At 39.2% G+C, this 25,675-nt stretch overlaps 1 protein-coding gene across 3 annotated transcripts in view; it reads right to left on the reverse strand.

The window, feature by feature from the left end:
• LOC120799330 (glypican-5-like) overlaps window positions 1-25,675 on the reverse strand; it is a 103,121-nt gene that overhangs the window by 25,477 nt on the left and 51,969 nt on the right. For all 3 annotated transcript variants that reach the window (XM_040144428.1, XM_040144427.1, XM_040144426.1), the window contains one exon: window positions 8,256-8,376. In XM_040144428.1, the coding sequence (XP_040000362.1) occupies window positions 8,256-8,376 (121 nt within the window). The remainder of the gene's footprint in view (window positions 1-8,255; window positions 8,377-25,675) is intronic.

Here is a 25,675-nt window from a genome sequence, read left to right on the forward strand (position 1 = left end):
TTCTAAAAAATGTATGACAGTTTGACATCAGCAGTTTTCAGAGAGCGTGCGCCAACAGCTACCTCGTTGTTGAAAAGTCAACAGACACTGAAGGCTTCTGTTGTGATTTTGGAAAGTAGATGTCTTTCCGACTTCAAACTGGGCTTCAGTAGCCCTTATAATATATAGCCCTGATATACTACCATTCCTGGCCACTCACCATGAATGTCATTATGGTCATCATCAGCCCACATACTGCTTTAATAAGTGCAGCTGATCAACTTTAAAATGATTCATGTCAGACAGAACAAAGGAAATAAGTGAGTGTCCTACTTTTTCTTTGAATACCTGTTCATCTAAAATTGGACTAGGTAAAATAAATAAATAAATAAAATCTGATTCATCTCAATTTTAAAGCAAGAACAACTGTAAAACTTTTAAATGTACAAAAAGCTAATTCTTTCAAATAAAAAACAAAAGTTAGATTCCCAATAAATAAAATAAATGGATTTATTAATTATTAAATGTACCAAACCTACTATTACTTTTTTTGGTCTGCTAAATCCTACTTTTTGTAAAATGGTTGGATACTGCCACTTTCTGGATATGTGTGTCCTGAGGCCACAAGGTGTGAATAAAGGTTTTGCCACAAAAGCAAAATACTTTCTGAATTACGTAATTCATTGGTATGATCGCTCATGAGCTTGGTATCTCAAATCTAAATCAAGTTTATTTATATAGCACGTTAAAACAACTATAGTTGACCAAATTGCTGTACACATTTTAGTTAAAGGCACAACAATAGCATAGCGAGTAAAATTACATCAGTAATAAAAGTACAAATAATAAAAAACATTGAATGACAATGATAAGATACAAGGCAATATCAAAGATGTACAAACTGTAAAATAGAAAACAAAATAAAACTTGTAAGATCAATTTATAAAATGAAAGTAATATAAAATACTAAAATACTAACAACACTAAGAGCAACTAAAGGCCGTTTGAAAAGCTGTACGTCTTTAGTTTTGTCTTAAAAGTGTCAATGGAAGGGGAATGTTTGACTGAAAGCGGAAGGGTACTCCCAAGCTTTGGAGCTGCCACTGCAAAGGCACAATCTCCCTCACCCACTACCCTTGATCGTGGAACAGTTAAAAAAAATTGTTCTGAGGATCTAAGAGTACTAGAGTTAGAGTAGGGGCAGAGAAGTTCTGAAATGTACAGGGGTACCAACCCAGGTATAGCTTTAAAAACAAACAAAAGAACCTTGAAATCGATCCTGTTTTTGACCGGTAGCATGTGCAGGGATGCTAGTACTGATGTGATGATGTCTCATTTTTTGTCTACCAGATAGGAGTCTTGCTGCAGTATTCTGCACCAGCTGCAAGCCAGACAAGAGAACTGGCCAATTCCAAGGTACAATGAGTCACAATAATCTCGCCTTTAGGAGATGAATGCAGTGGTAACAATCTTCATATCATTGAGAGAGATGATGGACTTCAGTTTTGCAATCTTACTCAGCTTAAAATAGCAACCTTTCACCGCAAAGTTGATCTGTTTGTCAAATTACAATGCTGAATCTAAGATGACACCAAGATTCCTGGCTTGGGCATGAAGGTTCGACGTCAATGGCCCTAAGTGGCTAGCTGTAGTCCCTGCGGTGTTTGGGTGGCAAAGACAATCACTTTTGTCTTATTGTCATTAAGCTGAAGACAGTTTTTGGCCATCCAGGATTTCAGATCCTGGATATGGTTGCATTTGCAAGACTGTTATTTAATGTATAATAGGAGAAACTGAAGGTCATACAGTGTCCAATACTTCCTTTAAGAAGTACTTGTGAGAAATTGTGTCATAAATGTGGTAGGGAAACACAGGCTGAAAGTTAGAGCTAAATTCCAGACTACCAGCCCTCACACTGTATTCCTAACATAGCTGGTCAACAACAAGGCTACGTAGATTACTACCAGATAACTTTGTGCATTATGAACAGAGCTTAACTACATATTAGCAGCCACCAGACTGTATTTTCCAGCATGAGTGATGCGGATCATTAAATTAGTAGAACATATTCACATGTTGGACAACTAACTTCCTGTTGCCATGGCTTGTTTTGTCACCCGTGCTGAGGGAAGACCCTTCACCCCGTTGCTTGTCACTCAGTCAGTGTAAAGCTAATTCCTAGCAGCTACAGTTTAGCACACAACTGCTGTTGGTTGGATGTTGTAGGTCATGGTAATCAGATTAGCCGTATGCCGACTTGACATGGGTGGACAGTACAATGGCTGGTTTGTATTGAGATTATTATTTTGTGTATGCTGCATGAGCGATTGATAGGTTGTGTTTTTTCTACACATGCTGTTAGCTGGTTGGGGAACTCTGCTTCCATTACCTTCACCGCTTCACTCGGAGCCCAGCAAAATTGAATATGTCCTGTGATTACCAGTTGTGGCCGCAGAGGCTGCTGTTTCCACTGCTCAGTATATGTTACATTGTCTCGATGAAATTGAATGGTACATTATTGGTTTTATTTCAATTTCAGGATCTGTCTTTGCATGCCAGTTTGCTTGATTATGTATACATCTGCACTGAATGTAATAGATAGATCGTGTTTACTTGTTATAGGTGGTACAGTTAGGGATTCACAGTGTGTCAAATTTTTGCATTATGGAGATTAAGTTATTACAACATAAAAAGTCGTTTTCAGTCAAAAAGTAATGTATATGATAGTTGCTTACTTGTGGAAAAATAACACCCAGCATAAAGCACTTGCATATATGCAAAACTGGTATTTATCTGATGTAAATCTTGTTCAAGATTTAAATTGAACTGAATTGAAAAAAATCAAAATGAATCCAGTTGGGACATTTAGAATGAAATCAGGAATTCAGTGCCAATATCCAGCCCTATAATGAAAAACATTTTTGTAACCCTCCTCGCCTCTCCTTCTATCAAAATTTACAAAATATGTGGAGCCACAGGAGCCTATAATCCCTGTTGCAGATAACCTTTGGAACATGGTGTTTTGACTTGGTTTTACAAATTCACACCATATCAGATTGAAAAAAGAGGATTTTCATAGCTATGTGCCAGAAACACAAACAGGTCACATATTTCCTCCACATGACAAGAATCACTGTCTTTATGGAGCTGAAACCCATGAGAAAGTAAATATGACCCGATGTGGAAAAACTGTCACAGTTCACTGGATTTTTATGAGCTTTTCATCTAATTGTGATGGTAAAAAATGTTTTGCTTAAAGTAGAGTCTGGGTTCACGAAGTTTGGTTGCCAAACTAACAGAGCCCTGAGCAGTAAGACTTGTTGCTGTATTGTTGCCACAGCAGCAGCAAAGCTCCTGTGAACGCCAGCTCCATCATCATCTTCAAGTGGAAAGAATCTGTCCCCTCCCTGTGACGGGCTGCCAGCTAAGCCAGAGCTCTTTCCTCATCCCCAGACTCCACTAACTCTTTAAAGCTCAAACCCTTTCTTCCTGCTGCAGGCATTGCTAAAACAAATACTGTGAAAGCAAATTGAAGTCACAAAACCAACTGTGGGTTTCTCATACGACTAAACCTTTAGGTTCTTCAGGAGTTAACATAAAACATTTTATTTTGTTTATTTCCACAGTCTTCTAAATACAAACTGTCTTCACAAACAAGAGCACACAGCACAGTAACACTGAGTCCCTGCAATAGCTAAAAAATTCAAAGATCCATATAGGGGATAAGTTGAATGTGTGTGAAACATAAGAAATGTTTCTCTGCTGTGGAACCTGGCTGGGCCACAGGCCAAACTAGACACCAAAGCAGTAGTCAGTCACATCAATCACACATACAACTGGCCTTTCTGTACTTGATTTTTATACTAGAGAATTTACAACTCTCCATTCACCACAGCTTTCACCAGTTCTAATGATGCTGTCTGTGTTTGTGTGTGCATATTAGTTGTGTTTGTGTTTGTGTGTGTGTGTGTGTGTGTGTGTTTGAGAGAAAAATAAAGACAGATATAAAGCGTGAGAATGAGCATCTGGGTGTTTTGCCCCTGTACTACATGTTGCCACTGATTTTGCATTTACTTAAGTGCAAACTGACAAACTGACAAATGATCTGGCCTAAACACCCACATGGAAACAGATAGACCATTGTAAAAGGATCCCCACCCAAAAACAGCTGGACTGATGGCCGGGAATCAAAAATCCACTTTGAAACATTTATTGTCCACATTCGCAATATTTACAGGCAGAGAGACAGAGCGAGAAAGAGGATAGTCAGAGGAAATACACAGGCCAATTCACATAATGGACCATTTTATAGGAGGTCAAGAGATTAGGTTTGTCCTGCGCGTGTTTGTGTATTATTTCCAGCTTTTACAAAGTTGATTCAACTGGAGATATTTTGTTACAAATGTGTGTTTGATTCCTCTTTTCCTTTTCACCTTGCAAACCTGTCTGTCACAGGCTGTGTGTGTGAGTCTAACGTATGCTGTGTGTATATGTGTAAGACTGTGTGCATACAAATACACACACACACACACACACACACACACACACACACACACACACACACACACACACACACACACACACACACACACACACACTCATTTTGTATGCAGCTCTGAGTGCTTTAAGAGGAGAGGGGTCACAGTCTGTGATACATCAGCAGCAGCTTTGCAATCCTCTTAGTGCCACAGTGCTCTGGGTCTAACTACTCTCCAGTAGGTAAAAATATACACATCTCAACCTCACTGATCCCAGAAATTGAGGTTATTCAAATCTTGAAAAGCTCAGATTAGGGATTCATCGAAATACCTGCAATACCTTCTAAGTAAAAAAAAAAAAAGTATATACATGAATTTTAAAATCAGTCCACTTTGTGTATTTTTTTTTTTTAATTTCACTGAAAAAAACAAGCCACACTAACTCCAAGGATGAAAGAAGGCAAACACAGAGATGCCTGATTGTACTTCTAACATTGACACAGAATGTAAATCTTAACCCCAAAAAGTCCTTTGAAGAAGTGAAGACTGATACAAATGATTTAACTTCTCAAAAATGTCCTCACTTTGAACGTTTGAAACAAGGTTGTTTTAGGAAAGGCTGAAGTGCAGGAACACAAAGACACAAAGAACCAAAATTAAAAATTGTACAGACATTAGTTTCATTATACTCTATCTAGTCCATGTGAGCCATCTCAGCAGAAGATTAACAGTGTTGCTTTCTGTTAAGGTGTTTGTTACTGTCAATATCAAGTTTTTTTTAATACTCAGTTTGAGGCTGCCAGACTTTGGAAATTTCCTGCTGTTTATTAGTAACAGATCAGATGTTTAAAGGAATATATTTATTTAAAGATGTAATCAGTAATATTTCAGTGGCTCTTTGGATAAAATAACCATAACATATCAGCAGGGGTGCACACGTGTTGCTGCTCATTGCCAAGCACTTTGCTCTCACCACAGTGACTGGGGACATTTTAAGTTACCTACTCTTGCTAATCATTGCTGCTCTACCAGTCCAGTTGGGCATGTATTGCACTGCTTACAGCTTCCGGCCTTGAAACCAACATGCAGTCGCCACCAGCATCAAGACTCCACAGAGAATCTGAGTGATGATAGTCATCCCATTTCAGGTTATATTGCTGACCAGTCATAGGGCTCAAGTCCACAATCACTGAGCCTTGTCAGTGCCTAAATATGTAGTCTGCTCAACCAAATAAAATTATATGGATTAACAATGCTTTATATATGTAGACTGCCCCTTCCTGATTGAACTACAATTATCTTTACAGTCTAAAAGGCAACAAGGGTGTAGTAAAGTTTGTGAAAGGGACCCAGACAGGCTTTGCCAAAAATCAATCTGCAAATAGACTTCTTTTGTGAACTGAATTTCCCACCAGGACGATTCTAATAGAATGGCCCTGTCTTCAAACGTCTGTTGAGGGCTTTGCAGGAAGGATAAATCGAGTTGGGGACAAGTGCTGACCTTGTTTGCTCAAAAACTAGAAAAGAAGCCATGTGACATCCTTATGCTGACATTTGGCTTGTGGCTTGTATTACGACTTTTTATTTTTTAAATAAGGATGTGATTTCATTCCATTTTGATAATATTAAAAGAACAATTATTTTGCGGAATATCTAACTACAGACAAGGACCAAAGAGAAAGGAAATTACATTTCAATTTTAACAACTAGTGAGTTAAAAACTACCTAGTTGGTAAATGTGAAGCTCAAGTTAAATTCACCAAGAAACCTAAATAAGTATGAGATACACTCCCTGATTTTTTGAAGTGTCTAATAGCACCTCAGATTTTCGTCTCGCAGTTCTCTCGCTGTTGAGGTGTTAGAATTTTAACTGTGAGGCAGGAGGAAATTTGGGGATTTGGGGGTGCTATGAGCTGCTATAAGAAAATTAAGGAGTGTGCCTTTAAGCCTGTTCAAGGCCTTTTGAGCATGAAATGGTATTAGCCTATTATGGCTGTTGGCAGAGGATCTAATTCTGAACAAAACCGCTTTGATCTATATGAATCAGTTTGGATAGTATCCAGGTTTAGTCGCAGTCACAGGTGAGTGTCAAAGGTTTAAATGTTTGAATTCAGAAATGAACTAGATTCTAAGCAACCCTTTAGCTATGTCTGATGTTTAACTGTTTACCGTGCCTGTATGTACAGCAACTATGTAAAACTGCTTGCAGGTGTGGACACGTGATAAAATGTATTTCTACACTTGTGGATGTTTAACTATTCTGGATGTACCTTAAAAAGCACGCCACGTTAGGTAGTTTAACACTCTGTGATTCTTTGCTCCCATCTGGCACAGCCACAAAGCTCATCCGCACTCTGCAACCTGGTCTAGATTGAAGGCAGGCGTTTCAACCCTGTAAATGTCAACAGGACACCCGCTCAACTCTGCATAGTTACCATGACAACAGGGTACTTGACAGCCACCATGCACAACTGGATGCTGACAGAAATAATCTTGAGCTGTCAGTGGCAGACAGGTGGACAGGCTGGCTGATAGATTTATGTGAGATACTAGATACACGTGTATGGCGCAGGCAAAAAATGTATGGAGAGAGTGAGAGGAAAGAAGGAGGCGAAGGTACAACAACGTTTGAAGATAAGGATAAAGAATTGTAATGATATAGAGTGGAATAAGAGCCAAAACAGAAATGCATTAACAGAGAGAAAGACAAAGACAAACGAGAATAAGGGCAGACAGGAGAAATTCTTTTAGATGTATGAGAGGGAAGCATCAAAAATCCAACAGGTAAGGAAAGGGTAAAAACTGCAGAAAGAAAGAGGGATTTAGAGATAGAAAGTGAGAGATGGCTGGCGTACTATCCGTGGGCATAATTTTCAGGGCAACAAAAGGGCAGGCAGGCGGAGAGGAACCGAATCCTGCTCCGTTTGTCTACTCAAATGGCCTCTAGGGACTGTGTGAAATGGCCCTTTTCTTCTTGGTCCTTTTCAGTCCTAAACCCCATCTACATGACAAACAGTGTCACTTTGAAGCTGCTTGTGTCATTTCGTCCTATCTGTCACTCATTCCTGACCTTTTGCTCCCGCCTCTCATCTTTCTTTTTTTCTTTCCACAGTAATTCACTTTTTTTGTCACTGTCTCCCTTTCACCTTCTATCCTTTCCATTTATCTTTGATATCAGCCTCTGCGCTCAAAACAATACGAGGATATGAAGAAAACGGCAAGGACATTTCAGCAGTTCTTCTGACTATGGGTTATATTGTTTGAGTACTACTACATAGACAAAAGCCCCATCAATTAAGACTTTAGTGTTGTTGTTACATACGTTGTCACATTTCACTAGACTAATAAAGTTTGACCTTTTTCAGTGCAATGACATTTTAATACTGGAAACAACTGTTCTTATGCAACTATCGACAAATAACATCCAACGTCATTTAACCCTGAAATCTGTATTAACCTGTATTAATCTGTATTATCTGTATAGTTTTTTTATTTGAAACAAGGCTACAGCCAACAATCAGTCATCTAAAAATTAAAGCCAGCCAGTAACAACCTTATGTCTTCTTGTTTTGACATGTACAGTAATTGTTGTGACCCCCTCAATGGCCTTTGATATTATGTGTCACTTATGGAAGAACAAACAAATCATTCAATGTCAGCCTTAGGCCAATCACTATTTTTTTAAATGCTGAAACGTTGACACATATGCATATATATATGTGTTTGTGTGTACAAATGTATGTGTGTGTATATTCAAACTGTATTAATGATGATCATGCTCAGCAAAGTTCATCCTACCTGGTTGAAGCGATCCAACCTCTCCTTGACCTCAGCCATCATAGGGTCAGCACTGCGAACTTTGACCTCTGGGTTTTGCCTCTGTGCGTGCAGACCATTTCCTACAACTCTGCCAGAGTAGCTGTGACAAAAAGAAGGGGAGATTCAGATACTTAGTGAAATAACTGGAGAATATTGGTGTCAAATAGAAGAGGATATCCACTTTAGTGCAGAAAGACAGACAAGAAGTGTTTGCCTGACACAACACCAGCCATATTCTGATGCGATTTACCTGTATTCTGCTTGTTAAAGAGGAGTACTGTAGGTATTTGCTATTGTGAGATTGTTCATTTTTCATCTTTTACCGTTTTACGTAACAATACGTAATTATACTTCATCAACGACCACAATGGAAGTAATTGTTGGACTTCACTAATAAACTGAGATGGAATTTTCCCTTTACTGTCAAATAACCTAAACTAAACTAAATCCAAACAGAACAATACATCCTGTAGTCCACCATGAGCTTTATTTTAGAAGTCTGCCAACTGTACCGCAGCATTTCTTCAGCATAAACTAAAAACCATTAGGGCCTCATTTGTCAAAGACAAAACAAAGAGCGTGTTGCACAGAAAACATTAAAAACTCCAACTGTGCAACATGTTTAGCATCAAAATTGAATCAAATGAATCAAATGTGGTCAAAAATCATTTGATGCTGGTATTATGATCGACTGTAACTGAAAATAGTTTAAATGAGAATATGACTGAGCAAGGCCTTGTAAAAATGAAACCGAGACACATGGTGAGCTGGCCCTTTTAATCCCTCGCACGCTCCGTGGGCCTGGCAGGGATTATAGCTGTTGATTTTGTCAGAGCTGTTGTTGAGCTGATGTCAGGGAGGTTAACATTTCTAGCAGCATGCCTGATTTAGAAGGGAAGTACTGTAATTGTGTAAAATTAGGACATAAAAGTTTTTTTGGCTAAAATAAATAACACTTATCAAGACTTAGCACACCACAGCGAAATTTCCAGGAGGAATTCATTTAACATTTTACAGTTTTAATGAAAAACATTTTTGAACCATGAACTGGACTACATTATTATTTATTGTTTTAAGCAGGCATTAAATGATACATTACAAGCAGCTTTACCTCATAAATGTGCTGCCATATGTATGATTTCTTCATACTATTCTCTCTCTTAAAGGTCACTGAAAAAGTACCACCATCTATTAACTGTTGCTAATAAAAGATTATGTCTACCAGGCAACTGGAAATAAGTCATCATACTGAACCTGATTCATTAGATACTAATGACTAATTGACCAATACTTAATTTTTTTACAACCTAAAAGCAAATTAACTTATTATAGCAACCAGTATGATTACAATGATAATTATAACTGGTAGAATAGTGACTGGTTTCTAGAAAATAAGAAGCTCAGACTCTACATCCTCACTGGAAAAAAATTGCCCTGCCTTACTGAGAAAGTGGAGGTTACCTGTACTTTCAAATTCATTAATATTAAAGAGAGAGACAGTTAAGGTTAAAACTCACTCACGCTCTCTTAACTCTCTCTTTCTCACACTTATTATGCACATACATACTCAAACCCCCCCCCCGGGGTATCCAGTCTCCTCATCCTGTCCCTATGGTTATATACTGACAACCTGCAAAGGAAACTCATGTCAGCCTCTTGTATTAATGATCTTATTCTGCTGATCAGAGATTGTCCACCTGTAAAAAATGACCCCATAGTGCTGTGTAAGCAGCTTATTATGACCCACACTTACAACCTCTAGTGGTCGTACTAATTATGACATTACCAAAGTAGGAAGTTAGATGACGTGGGTCACGAGAAAGTCTACATTAGGACGAGGTTTGGGTGGATGGATGGGGCGACAAAACGTATTATTGTTACCATGACGACGAAGGTCCTCTAACCTTACGGAAGTACTTATTTGAACCCAAACCCCAATCTTTTCCTAAATCTAACCAAACCGTGACAATTCACCAACCCTAACCACGTTAAGTGTAGTTACCATGGTGACGAAGGTTCAGTACACCTGCCGCTGGTACGCTCCAATGGGTCGTATCCAAGGGTAGGTTGGAGGACTTATTGGCTGCTCAATGCTGAACGCTCTTAATTACATAGGTGAATGCTAGATACAGTGCATTCAGAAAGTATTCACTCCTTTTCACCTTTTTCAAGGTTTGTTATGTTGCAATCTAATGCTAAAATCGTTTAAATGAATTTTTTCCTTCATCAATTTGTCTGAATACTTATGTCTAATTTTATTTTTAAGTTTTTCATCTTTAATAAATTTGCAAAAAAATTTCTAAAATTCAGTTTTTGCTTTTTCATAATGGGGTATTGAGTGTAGACTGACGAGAGAAAAAATTAATTTAAAATATTTTAGCATAAGGCTGCAAAATAAAATGTGAAAAAAGCAAAGGGGTCTGATACTTTCTGAATTCACTGTATGTGGATTCATGTTAAACTGAGAGCTTTGCCTTATATACACATTTTTTTTCCACAGCCATTATACTGTTATCCAAATTGATTTGATAATTATATGTGGATGGTAATCTTCCATGCGTGGGGGATTTAACAGTACTGGAGAGGAATGACATCTACGGGCATCAAATCAACTGATGCTTCCACAGGCAGTGCAAGGCTGATAAAGTGATTAAGGATGGTATAAATAAATGTGTTTATATGGGTGTGTTGGATGCGTTTGAGCGTGAATTTGTGTGTGCTTGTGCATGCACACACTTGTACGTATTCAAGTGGGTATGAGCGGAGGCAATCATAAAAGTGCTGAACTTGAGAATCTCTGTGATCTAAGCAATGTCTTGATGTCTTGATGTGCTCCTTCAGCTTGCTGAAACAGTGCTTTACAGATCAGGCCCATAAAAATGCAAACATTTCTTACTTAACCCTCTGCTGCTACACATTACTTTACGTCATCTTGTTTATTTCCTCTTCCTCCTTCAATTCCTTATTTCACTTTACTGTATTTGCAATCCCCCTCCCCCGACAAAGATATACACACAAACCACTGTCTGCTTTGACAACAATTGAACTCTTAATTGCCGGCATCTTTGAATCTTCTCTTGCCAAGATGGAAACAATCGATAGCTTTTGGACTTTCAACTTCCCCCCTCTGACATAAATTATTAATTGAAGAATCAAACAGCTCCCTAAGCAGTAGTTGAAAGTGGGGGCCTGTGTGTTAGGGAGCATATGCGTGTCTGTCTCCAGGTTTGGCTTGGGATAACAGTGTTGGCATGGAAATGAGCTCATCAGATGGGATGCTAATGAAAGGGAAGTGTCAGGGTGAGTTTGGCAGCATGTTAGGCTTGAAACATTTCATTGCGTAGTATGTTGGATATTACGTAGGGGATGTGACAGCTGACACAGCAGGACATCCCAGAGACAATTACCAGAGACAATGAATGCTGCAAATTTCTGGACATATCTGGAGCAGACATCAGATGTTGTGATAAGTTTCCTGCCAATGGCAATATACTGTTTGAAAATAGTTCCTGCTATAGCCCTACTTCCCAATCAATTAAAGTGTGACTGAACATTGAACAAAAGACTGTACAAAAAAAATAAAAGACTGCAGCACCCAAACGGTATCTCCCTCATGTGTGGCTAATAAATGAATAACGGCTTTTTGCAATCAACAGGCTGCACTCTCCTCTCAAACATTCAACCTCAACAAACATTCGAAATGACTACCTACACATGTATGGCTTCTGACTCATGGCTCTCTGACTATTTTCTACTGAAGTGACTCATTCCCCCGTGAATGCCCAATTGATGCACTCTCCTAAAGGCAGCTTTGTCTGTTCTGCCTTTCCCTCTGCCTGGAGCACAGAGCAGCAGTGACCTCTACTCCTTGATGCTGACCCCAAACCGAACTGTCTTGATATTTTGAAGGCTCGCAAGAATGCTCGTGGGCTGTAAGGCAGAAAATAGAAATTAAATATTCATCTTTCAAGGTGTACAGGGACATGACTAAAAGAATATCTTGAGTGTACTCTTAAACATTCTGCCTGAAAATGTCAGTGCATATGCTGTAAACAAAGCTAGGCTATAGCTTTAATAACAACATTTCAAGGATGTGTAAACATCTGATGAGGGGTTTAAAGAAGGTTTTCTATTGCCAGAGTGAGGGGAAGTCTGGTTGACTGGCCCCAAGTGATGTAGATTCTGATTGTCTCTCATCTGTGCTAAGTTCTTCACTGATCATTGAGGTCTTGCTGAAATGTTTGATAAAACCACAACACAAACCAGTGATTCAATTAGTTTGATGTGTTTTGTGTGTGTGTGTATATATATATATATACGCATACACACACGTGTGTGTCTCTCTTTAACTACATGTAGGGGTCATCATCTTTGCATTTTCCCATAAATCTCTTTTTGTTCAGTGAAACTCTGTAATCTTCTGGCTGGTCACATTTCCCCTTAATACAGACATCGTACAAAAAACAACTGGAAACTAGACACATTCCTTCTTGATCTACTAAACCTTCTCAGCAGAGCTTAAATTGAACCCTCCATAAGTTTAACATACATTACCATAATTGTTGAAAAGTTACAAGATGACCCATAGACACTATAAAATAAACATAGATACAGTAATGAAAGTAATTTTGTAGGATTGTAATTAGTCTAATTGCTTAATTGCATTGGTACGGCAAACTCTCTGCAGAGATCTTTGCCAGGATCCCAATGGTTAAGAAGATTATCCACTGCCAGTAAGATAAATGTTGTACATCATCTGTGAGATGATTAAAGGCAGTTTTGTTGATATTTTTGATGTGCTTCCAAATTTACTGCAGGATTGTAGGATAGCACACCAAGACTACATGGTGTGCTCAGGCCTTGACATTTTGTGCCAGGACTTTTAAGTTACTGCACAGTGTATCTGGATCTTTGCTTCAGTCATTAGAATCAATAAATCCTCTTGTAATAGCTGAAAAGTGGGACGTGTTGCGAAATCCTCAAGTTTATCAGATCAATGACCTGATGCTATGTGTACATGTGATAATATCACTGAATAATATAGAAATATACTGTACAATTGAGTATCATTTCTGAAACTATTAAAATCAAACCTGTGGACATAAATATTATTTCCTGCTGGCAGCAAGTAAGACTTAATTATACAGGTCCTAAGACCCCACATGTTACGTTGAAGGGGGTGACAGCGTACAGTAGTCTCTGCATGACAGGTAAGTTGTAAATCAATGTAAAATTGTGTTTGAGAGGCAAAGACATCTCTGTTGACTCTGTATTCATCCTACTGGGCAACAGCATCGAAGGGAAGTACTCAAACTTAAAATTGTCATATCTGACTTTGTGCAGAAGTCTCTGACAACACAGAAGGTGAACAAATACCCAAACATTGTGTGTCTATGTGTGTGTCTGTCAGGAAGTAATGTGTCATTACACTGAAAAAACATAATATTTAAACAAAAAGGGTGATCTTTGCATTGTGACTTCTAATACTGACTCAAAATATAAGCTGTGATTGATATTTTTATCATCATGCTTCCTTCTTAATAATCTCCAAGAGCCTGAACATTTCTCATGTTGTGGTGACTGATGTTGCTATTTCTGATCATTCCTGCATTTCTTTGAGAGCACTATCTCCATACATACGAATGTTCAAAAAGAGATAATCACAAACCGATATATCACTGAAAACACCAGTGAAATATTTATTCAGGCTTTCTCTCCCACGCCCGCCCTCTCTTGTGTCCTCAGTTAATGAGCTTGTAGATCATTTCAATTCTAAAATTACAAATGTTACTTATTCTAATGCACCCACAAAGGTGAAGGTGGTCTCTGATAAGAAAAGATCTCATGGATAAATGCCACGCTGGTCAGAACAGAATCAAGAGAGTGTCGAAAAGGTGAACGCAGGTGGCGAAAAACAGTTCCCCAGGTTCATTATGACATCTATGAAGGGAGACTTTGCATTTATAATTTGGAACTGAGAAATTCAAGGCGGGCTTTTTTCTCTGACATCATTGTCACAAACACTAATAATGCACGTGCCTTGTTTGCTACCGTCAACAGGCTAACAAACCCTCCTCTGTCAGCAGCTTCTGAACTTCTATCCACCAGGGCCTGCAACGAATTTGCCTACTTCACTGACAACATTCAAAAAATTAGACAAGTAGTCAGTGCCCACATATCAGGCACAGGTTATGTGGTGCCCCTGTGTCCTCTTAAAATCAATTTAAGTAGCATGACACAATTTGATCATAGCAACCAGAAAAACTTGAATGACATTATACAACAACTAAAATCCTCCTGCTGCTGCGTTGATATTCTGCCAACAGGCTTTTTCAAAAATGTTTCTAATTGCGTGGCCTCAGATCTTCTACAAATTGTCAACACGTCTCTTCACTCAGGTGTGTTCCCACAGGTCCCGAAAACTGCTGTCATCAAGCCACTCTTAAAAAAGAACAATCTACACACCTCAATAATGAACAGTTATAGGCCATATCAAATCTCCCGTTTTTTAAGTAAAATCATTGCAAAAGCTATTTTTCAACAGCTGAACAATTTCTTGGCCCAAACAACTGTTTTGATGTATTCCAGTTGGGATTTCGACCACACCATTGCACTGAGGCTACTCTTGTTAAGGTCTTAAATGACATCCACTTAAACACAGACAGTGACAGTATTTCAGTCTTAGTATTACTGGATCTCAGACCGACTGGAAAACTGGGTGGGACTTTCTGGCACAGTACTACACATCTGAGTGCACAAAATGACACGCAAAGTTCCCCAAGGCTCCATTCTGGGGTGTCTTCTGTTCAACATCTACACATTCGCACTAGCTCAGATTATGGACAACAACAAAATATGTTACTATAATTATGCAGATGACACACAGATTTACATAACCATATCACCAGGGGGACTATATTCCCATACAAGCTCTGAATAAGTGCATTGAACAAATCAATGATTGGATGGGCCAGAATTTTCTTCAATTAAACAAAGATAAAACTGAAGTTATTTTTTTTTGGAGACAAGGAAAAACGATTGACAGACAGCACTCAACTCCAATCGGTAATGTTAAAAACCACAAAACAAGCCAGAAATTTTGGTGCAGTCATTGACTCAGACCTGAATTTTAATAGCCACATTATGACAATAACGAAATCAACCCACTATCACCTTAAGAACATATCCAGGATTAAAGGACATATGTCTCAGCAGGATTTGGAAACCTTGTCCATGCGTTTATCTTCAGTCGACTTGACTACTGTAATGGTGTGTTTACATCTCTCAAAGAAAAATCAATCAGACAACTGCAGCTGATTCAGAATGCTGCTGCTCGAGTCCTCCTCAAGACAAAGAAAGTGGATCATATCACTCCAGTTCTCAGATCTTTACACTGGCTTCCTGTCTGTCAAAGAACTGATTTCAAAATACGGCTGTTGGTTTATAAAGCACTGAATGGTTTAGGGCAAAAATACATTTCTTATCTGCTGCTATGTTATGAACCATCCAGACCCCTCAGGTAGTGTGGGACAAGTCTGCTTTCTGTCCCCGGAGTCAAAACTTAAAAAGGAGAAGCAGCGTTCAGTTTTTATACTCCACATATCTCGAAGAAACTCCAAGAGAACTGCAGATTTCTTTACCTGGGCTGTGGGTGGTACCATTTAATCTGAGGAGGGATTAGAGCTGGTGGTACTGCTGTCAGGGCGAACAACAAATTGTTGGTTCATCGTGATTAATAAAGCCTTTCCCCACCCTCCCAACCATTGTGGATATACAAGATTGAACATGTGCTGAGTTACTCACAGTGAAAGCCTATGATTACTACACAATGGGTCAGGCCAGCTGTATTTTCTGAAGATGTCATCCTTGAGGCTTGGTACTTTTTCTGACAGTCTAAAATTTTGTTATTTTAAGCCACTTTCAACTAATGTCAACAATACACTTTTTATGGCGGCTATAACCACACGATATCCATTTTGAATGTAACGTAGACTGTACAATGGTTAAGGATTCTTGATTGTCAGGAATATCCAGAGACAAAAACTAAGGGAGTTAATTCTTGCTCTGCAGCTTTTTCATTACACACACACATTCATTAATAACTGAAGACTACCGTGTATTGGAAAACAGTGTAAAATGTTAACTTGCTGCTGAAGTCAAGGAGAAAGCAACTGAGATAAGAGTTTTAGAACAGATCCCTCTTGAAGTCTACTGTATGTATTTTAAGAGAATGGATGCCACTGACCAGTCCAAAATAAATGGAAATATCATTATACATTATACACACATTTTCTAATTTTTATTAATTTCTTCTTGCTTTAACTTAACTTTCTGCGTCTCTTTCACTCATAAAACAAACATACTGTATATACACATATTTTAGTACCAAAAAAACAGCTTAACAAAAGAAAGACTGTACAATATACAGAATTAAAGACAATATCAACAATAGAGTCTAATCTGCAGAGATGCACTAATACCTTTTTTATCACATACTTTATTACTCGCATTTGGATATTCATGTAAAGAAACCAATATTTTCATTCCTTTCATTTTCAGATATGCTTTTCTTAACCTAAGACCGTGACACTTTTGTCTGTCGCTAATTTGACTGTTTTATTAAGTGAGATAAATCTACATAAAAAGGAAACATATACTGTATGAACTGCTCACGATAACACTTTCTCTTCCTGCCCATTGAAGCAGGAGGACCTGAAGCCACAAGTGAGGCTAGTAGTGAGAACAAGGGAGGGGTTGAGTAGATGTTTGTAGCCAGCTAACTTTACGAGCAGGCCTTGGACATGTTGAAATACTCTGAACAGGAGTTTTTGTTCTGAAAGGCCAGACTGTTCTCACACACACTGAGAGCTTAGCAGCCATTCACTGTACCAACACTAAGCACATGAACAGGCAGCTGGTCAAAAGCCACTTTGCAAACATTTAATCAACATGACACACCGTATGTGCACATGCTATCCGTTGGACAGTAAACATCAACATGTGCAAACACATACAAATGTTTCGCAAGGCATTACCCTATAATGCAATGTGAATGTACACACACAGCACACTCAGAACTACCACCTACCCTCAAACCCAAAGGCTTGTTCCCAACGATAAACACAGTGAAAATATGTATTTCAAACATCGAGTTACATACAAAATTAAGCACTGGTAAAACCTTCGGATGCTCTGATAGAAGATGTCCAAACTCTTGGCAGTATGTGCTTCAAAGACAACTTTATTAGAGCGGAGATACTCAGATCATAAAATGTTCAAGAAGAAATAACAAACAAAATCAGGAGGGGTCATTTGCAGGGCAGGCCAGCTCCAACAGTGTGCTTTCCTTTCTATGCTCTATTTCTCTCATTCAACCCCCAACCTCACCTATCATTGTTTTTAAACCTTCTCTCCAGTCCATCAACAGTTTTCAGTTCAAATCATCTTTCTTTCTCCTCTGAATTTCTCTGCCTACTATCACAAACCCCATTAAATCTTGCTCTTTCCCCCTCTGTTCTTTTTGCTCTCCTTTTTAACCCAGCTGGTAACCACATGAACATGCTGAACGCCACCAGTAGCTCCAGTCACTTGGAAGTCTCAGCACTACCTGGGGCATGCAGTCTTGGCTTAATTTTCCCCTCACTCTATTCCCAGCAGGCCTGTGTTTTTCCCCTCTTTATCTGCCTCCTCGTATCTTTTGACCTCGCCTATTCCTCGTTCTGGCTGTCTGATTGGGGATTTGGAAATGTAAAAGTTCTATAGACAGTCTTGTCCCAGTGAGACACCGACCTAATGGATGTTCAGAAACACTATGACACTGTGGATAATGAGGCTGACTTTGAGAAAAGTTATCCCAAGTTTAACTACTAGAAAAACTCAAAATGGGCTTGTCAAGTTTCCATTGCTGAAAGAAAAACTTTTGACCATAGTTCCGAGCAATGAGACCACAAACTATTTGTCCAAATTTTGTGAAGCTTCCAGTTAATCTCTTTAAGAACTGAGTCAAGGGTGCCATGTGATTTTGTCGACCTGGCCAGTAGCCCAGTGGGTCCTCATGCTTCTTTTCAGTCTGGCAAGCTTCCGTATTGAGTGATGAGACAGAGATGTGGGCAGAGTCAGGCAGGGTCAGAAAAATAAAGAGCAGCACAGGCACAGCAGTCATGTTAGAAATACCAAACAAGATCAACAACACAGTCAGCTACTGAACCCAGCAATCTCATTTCTCTTGTTTTTAACTTAGTAGGAAACTGTTTGGATTATTTAATACTGACTAGCTGCTCCTTCTGCTTGGGAAGTGTCTGTATGTCTAATAATGAGATGCTGTAGAGCCCTTTAAAGTCTTTAAACTTTTGCGTACAAAATCATCCATCGTTAGTTCGTCACACTGTGTTCTTCTCTAGTTGGGAATGTTAATGTCTCCAGTGAAATTAACTCTCTGGCTTTCACTTGATCCTCCATTACTCCATCTTGCTTGGAACAATGGTTCACAGCCTTTTTGACCTATGACCCATTTAAACGATTCAATGCCAACCTGCGACCCAAAGCCATAGGCTACATATGTCTACATGTTGCAATCAGTTATCTTTCCTTCTAATTATTTTCTGTAATTTTTAAAAACTTATTTTAAGAGGTGACATTTACAATAATTTAGAAGAAAAAAAAGCAAAGAATAGAAAAAAAAGTCAGAAAAAATAAACCTTATTTTGTATAACTGTCGTCTTCTACTCTCTTATCCTGTTAATCATCTTGTGACCTCTTTGGGGGTTTCGGGCCACTAGGTTGGGAATCACTGACCTAGAGTAATTGCAGTAAGTGCAAAAGACATGTCCCTCTGCCATTAACAATGGGGCTCCACACTCAAACATAAGCAGTCAACAGGCTGTTTCTAACTCCAGTTACACTAACTGCAGGGTTAAGTCATTTCAGCCAAGATGAAACATTTTTGTCCAGGATGTTTAGATCGATTAATCTTTACAGTTCTTGTCTTGGACTTCACCTGAGGCACGACACCTGTGCTAGGCTGCCGGTATATCTGTCTTTTTGGCGCTGTGGACCAGTGAAATATGGCTGTTTATGGCTGTGTGGTTGGGTTGGAATTACACACCACTATGTTGGTCTCAAGTGCTTTGCCACTTCTTAAGAGGTCCCAGGGTAATTTTACCAAGATCAGGCTGGTTTATTGAGTGGTTGCACTATAACAGCTATATGGTTGAAGGTCCTATTACGCACAGAAAGCCTGTCCTCTATAGTGCAATAAAAGGTGTTACTGCACTTATGAATCGCTCCCTTCGTACTGTATGTTTGCTTTATAATGCTAGCAAACACATGTACATGGCCTTTATTGGGTCAGGTCAAGTATCCAATCAATATTTCTCCTCCATCCTGTTTTCAATTCGCCCATCACTGCCAACACTTATCCCTTTCACTGAGTACTCCTGAGGGGAATCTAGCTTTTATAAACAATCATTAAATTCCTGGATGGAATTTGTTTCCTTTCATTCGTATTGTGCACATTTTTTCTCTTTTTACTGTGACCAGAGGTCCGTGTGGTGAAGCAAAGCGGCCTATTCGAATGTTTGCTTGTCTCCTGTGTAATCAGGGTGGTAGTGTGGTAGCTGTTGACTATATGTCTCTTATCAGATTGTTGGATGGATGGAAATGAAAGCTGACCCCAGTCTCCTCTGAGCCAGTAGACCATGGTCTCATGGAGATATGGCCCATTGCTAATAGCAGGCTAAAACTCTCTTGAGAATCGGGATTTCCAAGATGCCCAGCGCCAAATTCATATAAAAAACTATTTCTGAATTTCCAGAGGGAAACAGTGATCTCATTTAGCAGGTGTTAGCAGATTTGTTTTGGAGTGTGCACTGATGACCAAGGTTACACTTATGCTTCCTTGACACAGCAAGTCTAAAAGCCTAGAAGTTTAGCTTTAGAATGTGGCCCAAGTCCCTGTTGGTTTTAGCAAACAAGCCCAGCTGTAGGCTACTTCATCAAGTACTCTGTCTTCTGGGTTTAGCCCAAGTCTAGTCCTGCCTTGGTATGCTCTCTAGGCCACTGTGAGCTGGGCAAACCCTGAGGATAGTCATAGAGCTGAAATAGAAACGGAGAAAAAGGGACGGCAGTGAGTTTAAAGAGAGAAAAATAGAGATGAGAAAATGATCTATGACTAGGCACAGTGACTAGGCACCCTTAGCATGCGCACTTAAAGATAATCACAGTCTGTGATTACCTGTAAGTGTATGCCATGAGGCATTTGATACTCATCATTAGGGCTGTTCGATCTGTCTATTTCCATTTCCATCTGCAGGCTAGGTGATGTCTGCAATATCTAGTTTGGCTCATCATTAGCCCATTATCTGTGTACACACAGCCAAGCATGTTTCATTTCAATGGTACTCAAGGCTAATGAACAAGTATTGATTTATCTAACAATCACAGCAACTGCAATGAGCTGAATTAATTTGGTGTAAGTGACTCATTCTTGGCAACAAACTGCTCATGTCCCGCTTTCTTCCTCACATTCTGTTTCTCTATCTCGCTCTCTCACATACAGTCTCTCTCATCCCTGTGGCTGTGTAAGCAAATCCTGACATTTACAGATCAAAATTTGCAGCACAGCGTAATGTATATACCGTCCTACTCGCTATAGGAACCCATGAGATCCATGCACTCTCTTGTTTCTGCCCCCAAACACTGACATGATATTGAAGATTTAGTCTCATGCAAAATAAAAAGCAAACTATAAATTGCTGTAATTGAACTACATTTCAAGATAATACAAAGACACTGTCTTCAGACTTACTGTAGTTTCTGGTCTGACAATGAAGCAAATTGTGCTTCCACACTGCACCCGTGTGGCCAATATTATGTATTGAAAGTCTACAGTATCCAGTGTTTGAGGCATCAGGCAATTCTGAGTGAGAATTTTAAGAATGAGCTGAGAGTCTGACAGTGCCTTCAGGCTAATATGCTTTTAAGAGCACCAGTTCATTTTAAGCTTTTATTTTAAATGAAAGATATGGCTACTATAAGGCTTACAGGCAGATTGATCTGATACTCGTACCAAGTTTACCTTTCAAAGTAAGAAAGCTGAAATCACTAAAACTCCCTGATAATCTCAATTTTATAATTTCAATCTCATTCTTGTGCTTTGGCATCTTTGTGCAAAACTTGTGGCACTGAAACTAGTCACAGTTGAGGGTGCGCAGACTTTTGACCAGTGAGTTACAAACATTTTCAACAATTTAGTTTCATTCAATTAAATGTAATTCACTTCATCTCAAACCAGTTAATTTAAAGCCCCTATTTAAAGAATTGTTATGTGATTAAAGCATCTTTCTAATAATTATAATGGTGACAGTCTGCTGTAAAGTGGTCTAATACTTTTCCCGAAAAGGATGCAATGCTAGAATTTCTAACTTTGGCTAATCATACAATAATGACTAATGCTCTGCTGAAAGTATGAAAGTTCAGCTGTTAAAGAAAAATTGCTGTTAATGTCTACAAAAAAAAAAGGCATGTGTCCTCATTCAAGAGCTGGCAATGTCATTCCTTTGACAGTGTATTTGGATCGTGCAGGTATGCTGAACCTACGCTACACCAAGCAATAAACATTTAACCACTGAAATTTTAATTTATAGCTTTTATTTTGAGCTAATTAAATACAATTTCCTCAGAGGAAGTGAGGAGGAGATACTACCCACGCTCCCCCTCCACAACTACAAATCAACGTAACTACTTGGTTTCATGAAAGTTAAATAAATTACAAAATGAAGAGCTCCCATTTGTCAGTCTCTAGTACTAGAGACTGACAAATGGAAACATACAGTATGGCTATAGCGTTTAAAGCAGTTCCATAGATTACAACTGTAATTGGCCTGTGGTTTGCTCTGAGGACATTCCCAGGCTTGACTGTCCCAACTGCATCTGTCACTGGGTGTAACAGTTCCCAACCTCACAGTGTCGCCTGCTCCGATGTACCAGAAGACAAACTGCAGGCTGAGTCAACAGACCACACAGACTTCTGGGAAAACATTGCAAAGCTCCATTAGATTGGAGGAATAAGAAAGTCATGTCTGCCTTACCCCCACATGAAAATCGCCTGCAGACAGGCATCATTTCCTTAAAAAGATGACAAATTTCCTCTACTACATATGCCCCGCACACTCACTCCTACGCACTTTCCCCCCTCTCTGTATTCCTCACAAACATGCACACTTAGCCTAATTTGTTTTTAATTTAATCACGCAGGTCTGTCTTCAAAATGTAAAATAAATTACTAATGATTCTAAATGAGAAAATTTCACAAGTTAGAAAAGGGTATATAATATTTTTCTGTCTCTCTAAGCAGTAATCATGGATGACAGTGAACCCTATGCTCAAACAAAACTGTCAATTACTGAATCTATAGCACCGATATGACAATAGCACAAACAAGCCAAATGGACAAGATTAAAGGAAAATTCAGTGATTTCCTGCAAACACCAGTATAGACAAATTGCTCCAGACACACCTGTGTTGCACTAATTTCATTGAATTGCACTGATTTCTCAAATACATTTTGAAACTTCATAACTAATTGTAAACTGATTAAGCATACAGCTACTTCAGTGACACTCATTCCCCAGTAGATGGCAACATTAGCCAAATTTAAATTCCAACTTCCACCAGAAAACTCACTCATTTCAAGGATATTGTGCGTATGCATTTGGAACAAAAGGATGAAGGATGTACGACAGAAAAGTGATGACAGATAGAGAGGATGTACCAATTCAAATTTGCTTAGAAAGATAGAGGATTAAATAATTTAAAAAGAGCATAAGACATAACATGTAAATGGAGGAGGAAAATAAGAAAGAAAGAAAGACAGACTTAGAGCGATGGATCTATCCCCCCTTCTAGCCACATGCCCACATGCCGAGGAGGGCATGGATAACTGAGGTTAGAGGTCTGGGGGGAGCTGGAGGGGCAGTTGGTGCGTGGAAGGCAGACAAGGGCAGGCAGGGGCAGAGCCAGGAGAGTAAACTATGCCCCGGCGCACAGACGGGTGGAGGGAACCATGATCCTCTGGTGTGGTACGGCCACCTGTTTGTCTGACTGTCTGTCTGTCTGTCTGATCTGGGCCAGAATGGCGTGATCTGGTGCTTAAAGGTTGACAGCTCCTGTGTTAACTAAAAACAAGACAAGGGGCTCACAATGGATAAAACTGAATATACTATACATCGTGATTTTGTGTCCTTATATTATATCTGTATGTACATGCTGGTTTTGCAATCACATAGTGGCTCAGTGTGTACAAAGCTTATCCAAAACATGGACAAACACAGAAAGAGGGAGGCATAATGCCACATCTGGACTATACTGTATATGCTATTAGTGTAAGCAAAGAACACTCAGCACAAACAGTCCAATCTCAACTCAAACATACAGCACGTTTGACTCAAGGCAACAAACACACACAGGCATCCACATACTCAAACATACCCACATGAAGAGTGGAGAGGACTTGCGAGGGTGTTGATTGAGGGCGTCAGGGATCAGACTCTGCTGCTACAAAGGGTACGTGGGAGCACAACTCACACCCATCCTCTACCGTGAAGACATGCACACATGCACTGGGCAGACACAGACAACGTCGCAGAACATGAATCCTGATGATATTCAATCAGAAAACAGGCATAAAGCGACACACTCACACACAAGCAGAAATGGTCCCCAGACACTCAGTAAGATGGACATTTGAGAGCATATTGTAGATAGAGAGATGATAAGAAGGCCTCTCTAACTGCAGCTACCTGACACCAGAATAACATATATAAGATTACGGCAATGTTGTGCAAACTGCCGTTAAGGTCAAGGAGTAAGAGAGAATGACTTTACTGCAGGCAAAGAGAAAAAGGGCAAAGGTTAGGGAGCAATTATCCAAATGAAGTCAGGCAGATGGTAGCATTGAAAAACAGGTGGCCAAAATGGTTTTCTTGGCAGAAATCCCAGCCATAACTATCATGTTTGTCATGATCAGGCTTATCTGTCAATCAGCCACAGGTTGGAAATTGGACACATCATAATAAGTCGGTCAGTAAAATGAATCTGAGAAACTGAGTTTGGGTTAAGAGGATTGGACTACAGCTGAACAAATTCGTCCCGGGAACTCGGAATCGCTTTTTAGAAGATTAGTCCATCACTGGCATTTTCTGTAGGTGTTAGCTGTAATTGTGGCCTTGCAGTCACCTGCTGGAAATGTCATCAACAATTTTTGGAACTTCCCTGCTGTCTTTTGCCTTACACTTTCATCCTTATTTTCTTGGTCTTCCCTTGGTGTTGCCTTTGATGCACAAAAACAGCAATGAATTTAAATGGAAAACTTTTCCTTTGATTGTTCATTTATTGGCATTTTGTGGCACTCATCAACAGGTTGGTCTTTCCAAACAAACTGCCACTGACACTATCTAATTTTTTTAATATTTAATTAACAACATTACATTTCTTTACTGTTATCACTGTAGCTTTTCTAGTTAAACGGGTTACTGGCACACATAAATTGGCAAAATAATATTTCTGTGCCTCTCTCTCTCCATCCCTCTCCCCAATACACACACAACCTTAAAAATGAAGGCCTAGATATCCCATCCCTTCCCATGAATCTGGTGCGTTTTATAACATGCATTCATGCTCTGTCAGTTCACTTACAATACAGGAAACAAACTATTCAATTATCTGTTGTGTAGAGATTCTAAGCTGCCGTGGCTCATACTGTAGACCTACATTGCAAAGGGCTGTGGGATGTCTGTTACCTCATGAACCAGCCACTACTATCTAGCAATAATATTCACGTGTACTACTTTTTGTGCAATGTCCTAAGGTAATAGTAAAATTATATAATTAATTTGTGCAAAAAACAGAAACAGGCAAAATTGTTTGGCCAAAATGCTAGCCAGAGTGCAACCGAATGGAGCTGGTTCTCATCTTGAGTGGGCCAGGTCTGCACCTTCAAAGTCTAGCCAAATCTGGCCGCCATATATGAGCCATATCCAGTTCACATTTGGTTCTTCGGTACATCGTCACTCAGTCACAATCAGACGGACCCGCCTTGCAATGAGATACCCATACTGTGCTAGACTTTTAAATTACATTTGGCAATTTGTATTGCTATCTTTCAGAACTTTACGAGATATGCTGCATACGTGCATCTGCAGTTTGAGTAAGGTTAGTGCAAAGGGATTAGGTTTAGGACCAAAGGTCAGGGTTTAAGCAACAGATACTAGTAAACAGCTATTTCTGAAAGTTAACGGTTTCTTTCATACATCTTCAACTACTGTCTTACATCTATATTTTGTCATTATATGCATTAATTGGTCAGATGTTAAGGAATGTGTGTGTGGCAGCAGCATGAAGTG

Source organism: Xiphias gladius, chromosome 14 (assembly GCF_016859285.1).
Source record: "Xiphias gladius isolate SHS-SW01 ecotype Sanya breed wild chromosome 14, ASM1685928v1, whole genome shotgun sequence".
In the NCBI taxonomy this organism is placed as follows: Eukaryota; Metazoa; Chordata; class Actinopteri; order Istiophoriformes; family Xiphiidae; genus Xiphias; species Xiphias gladius.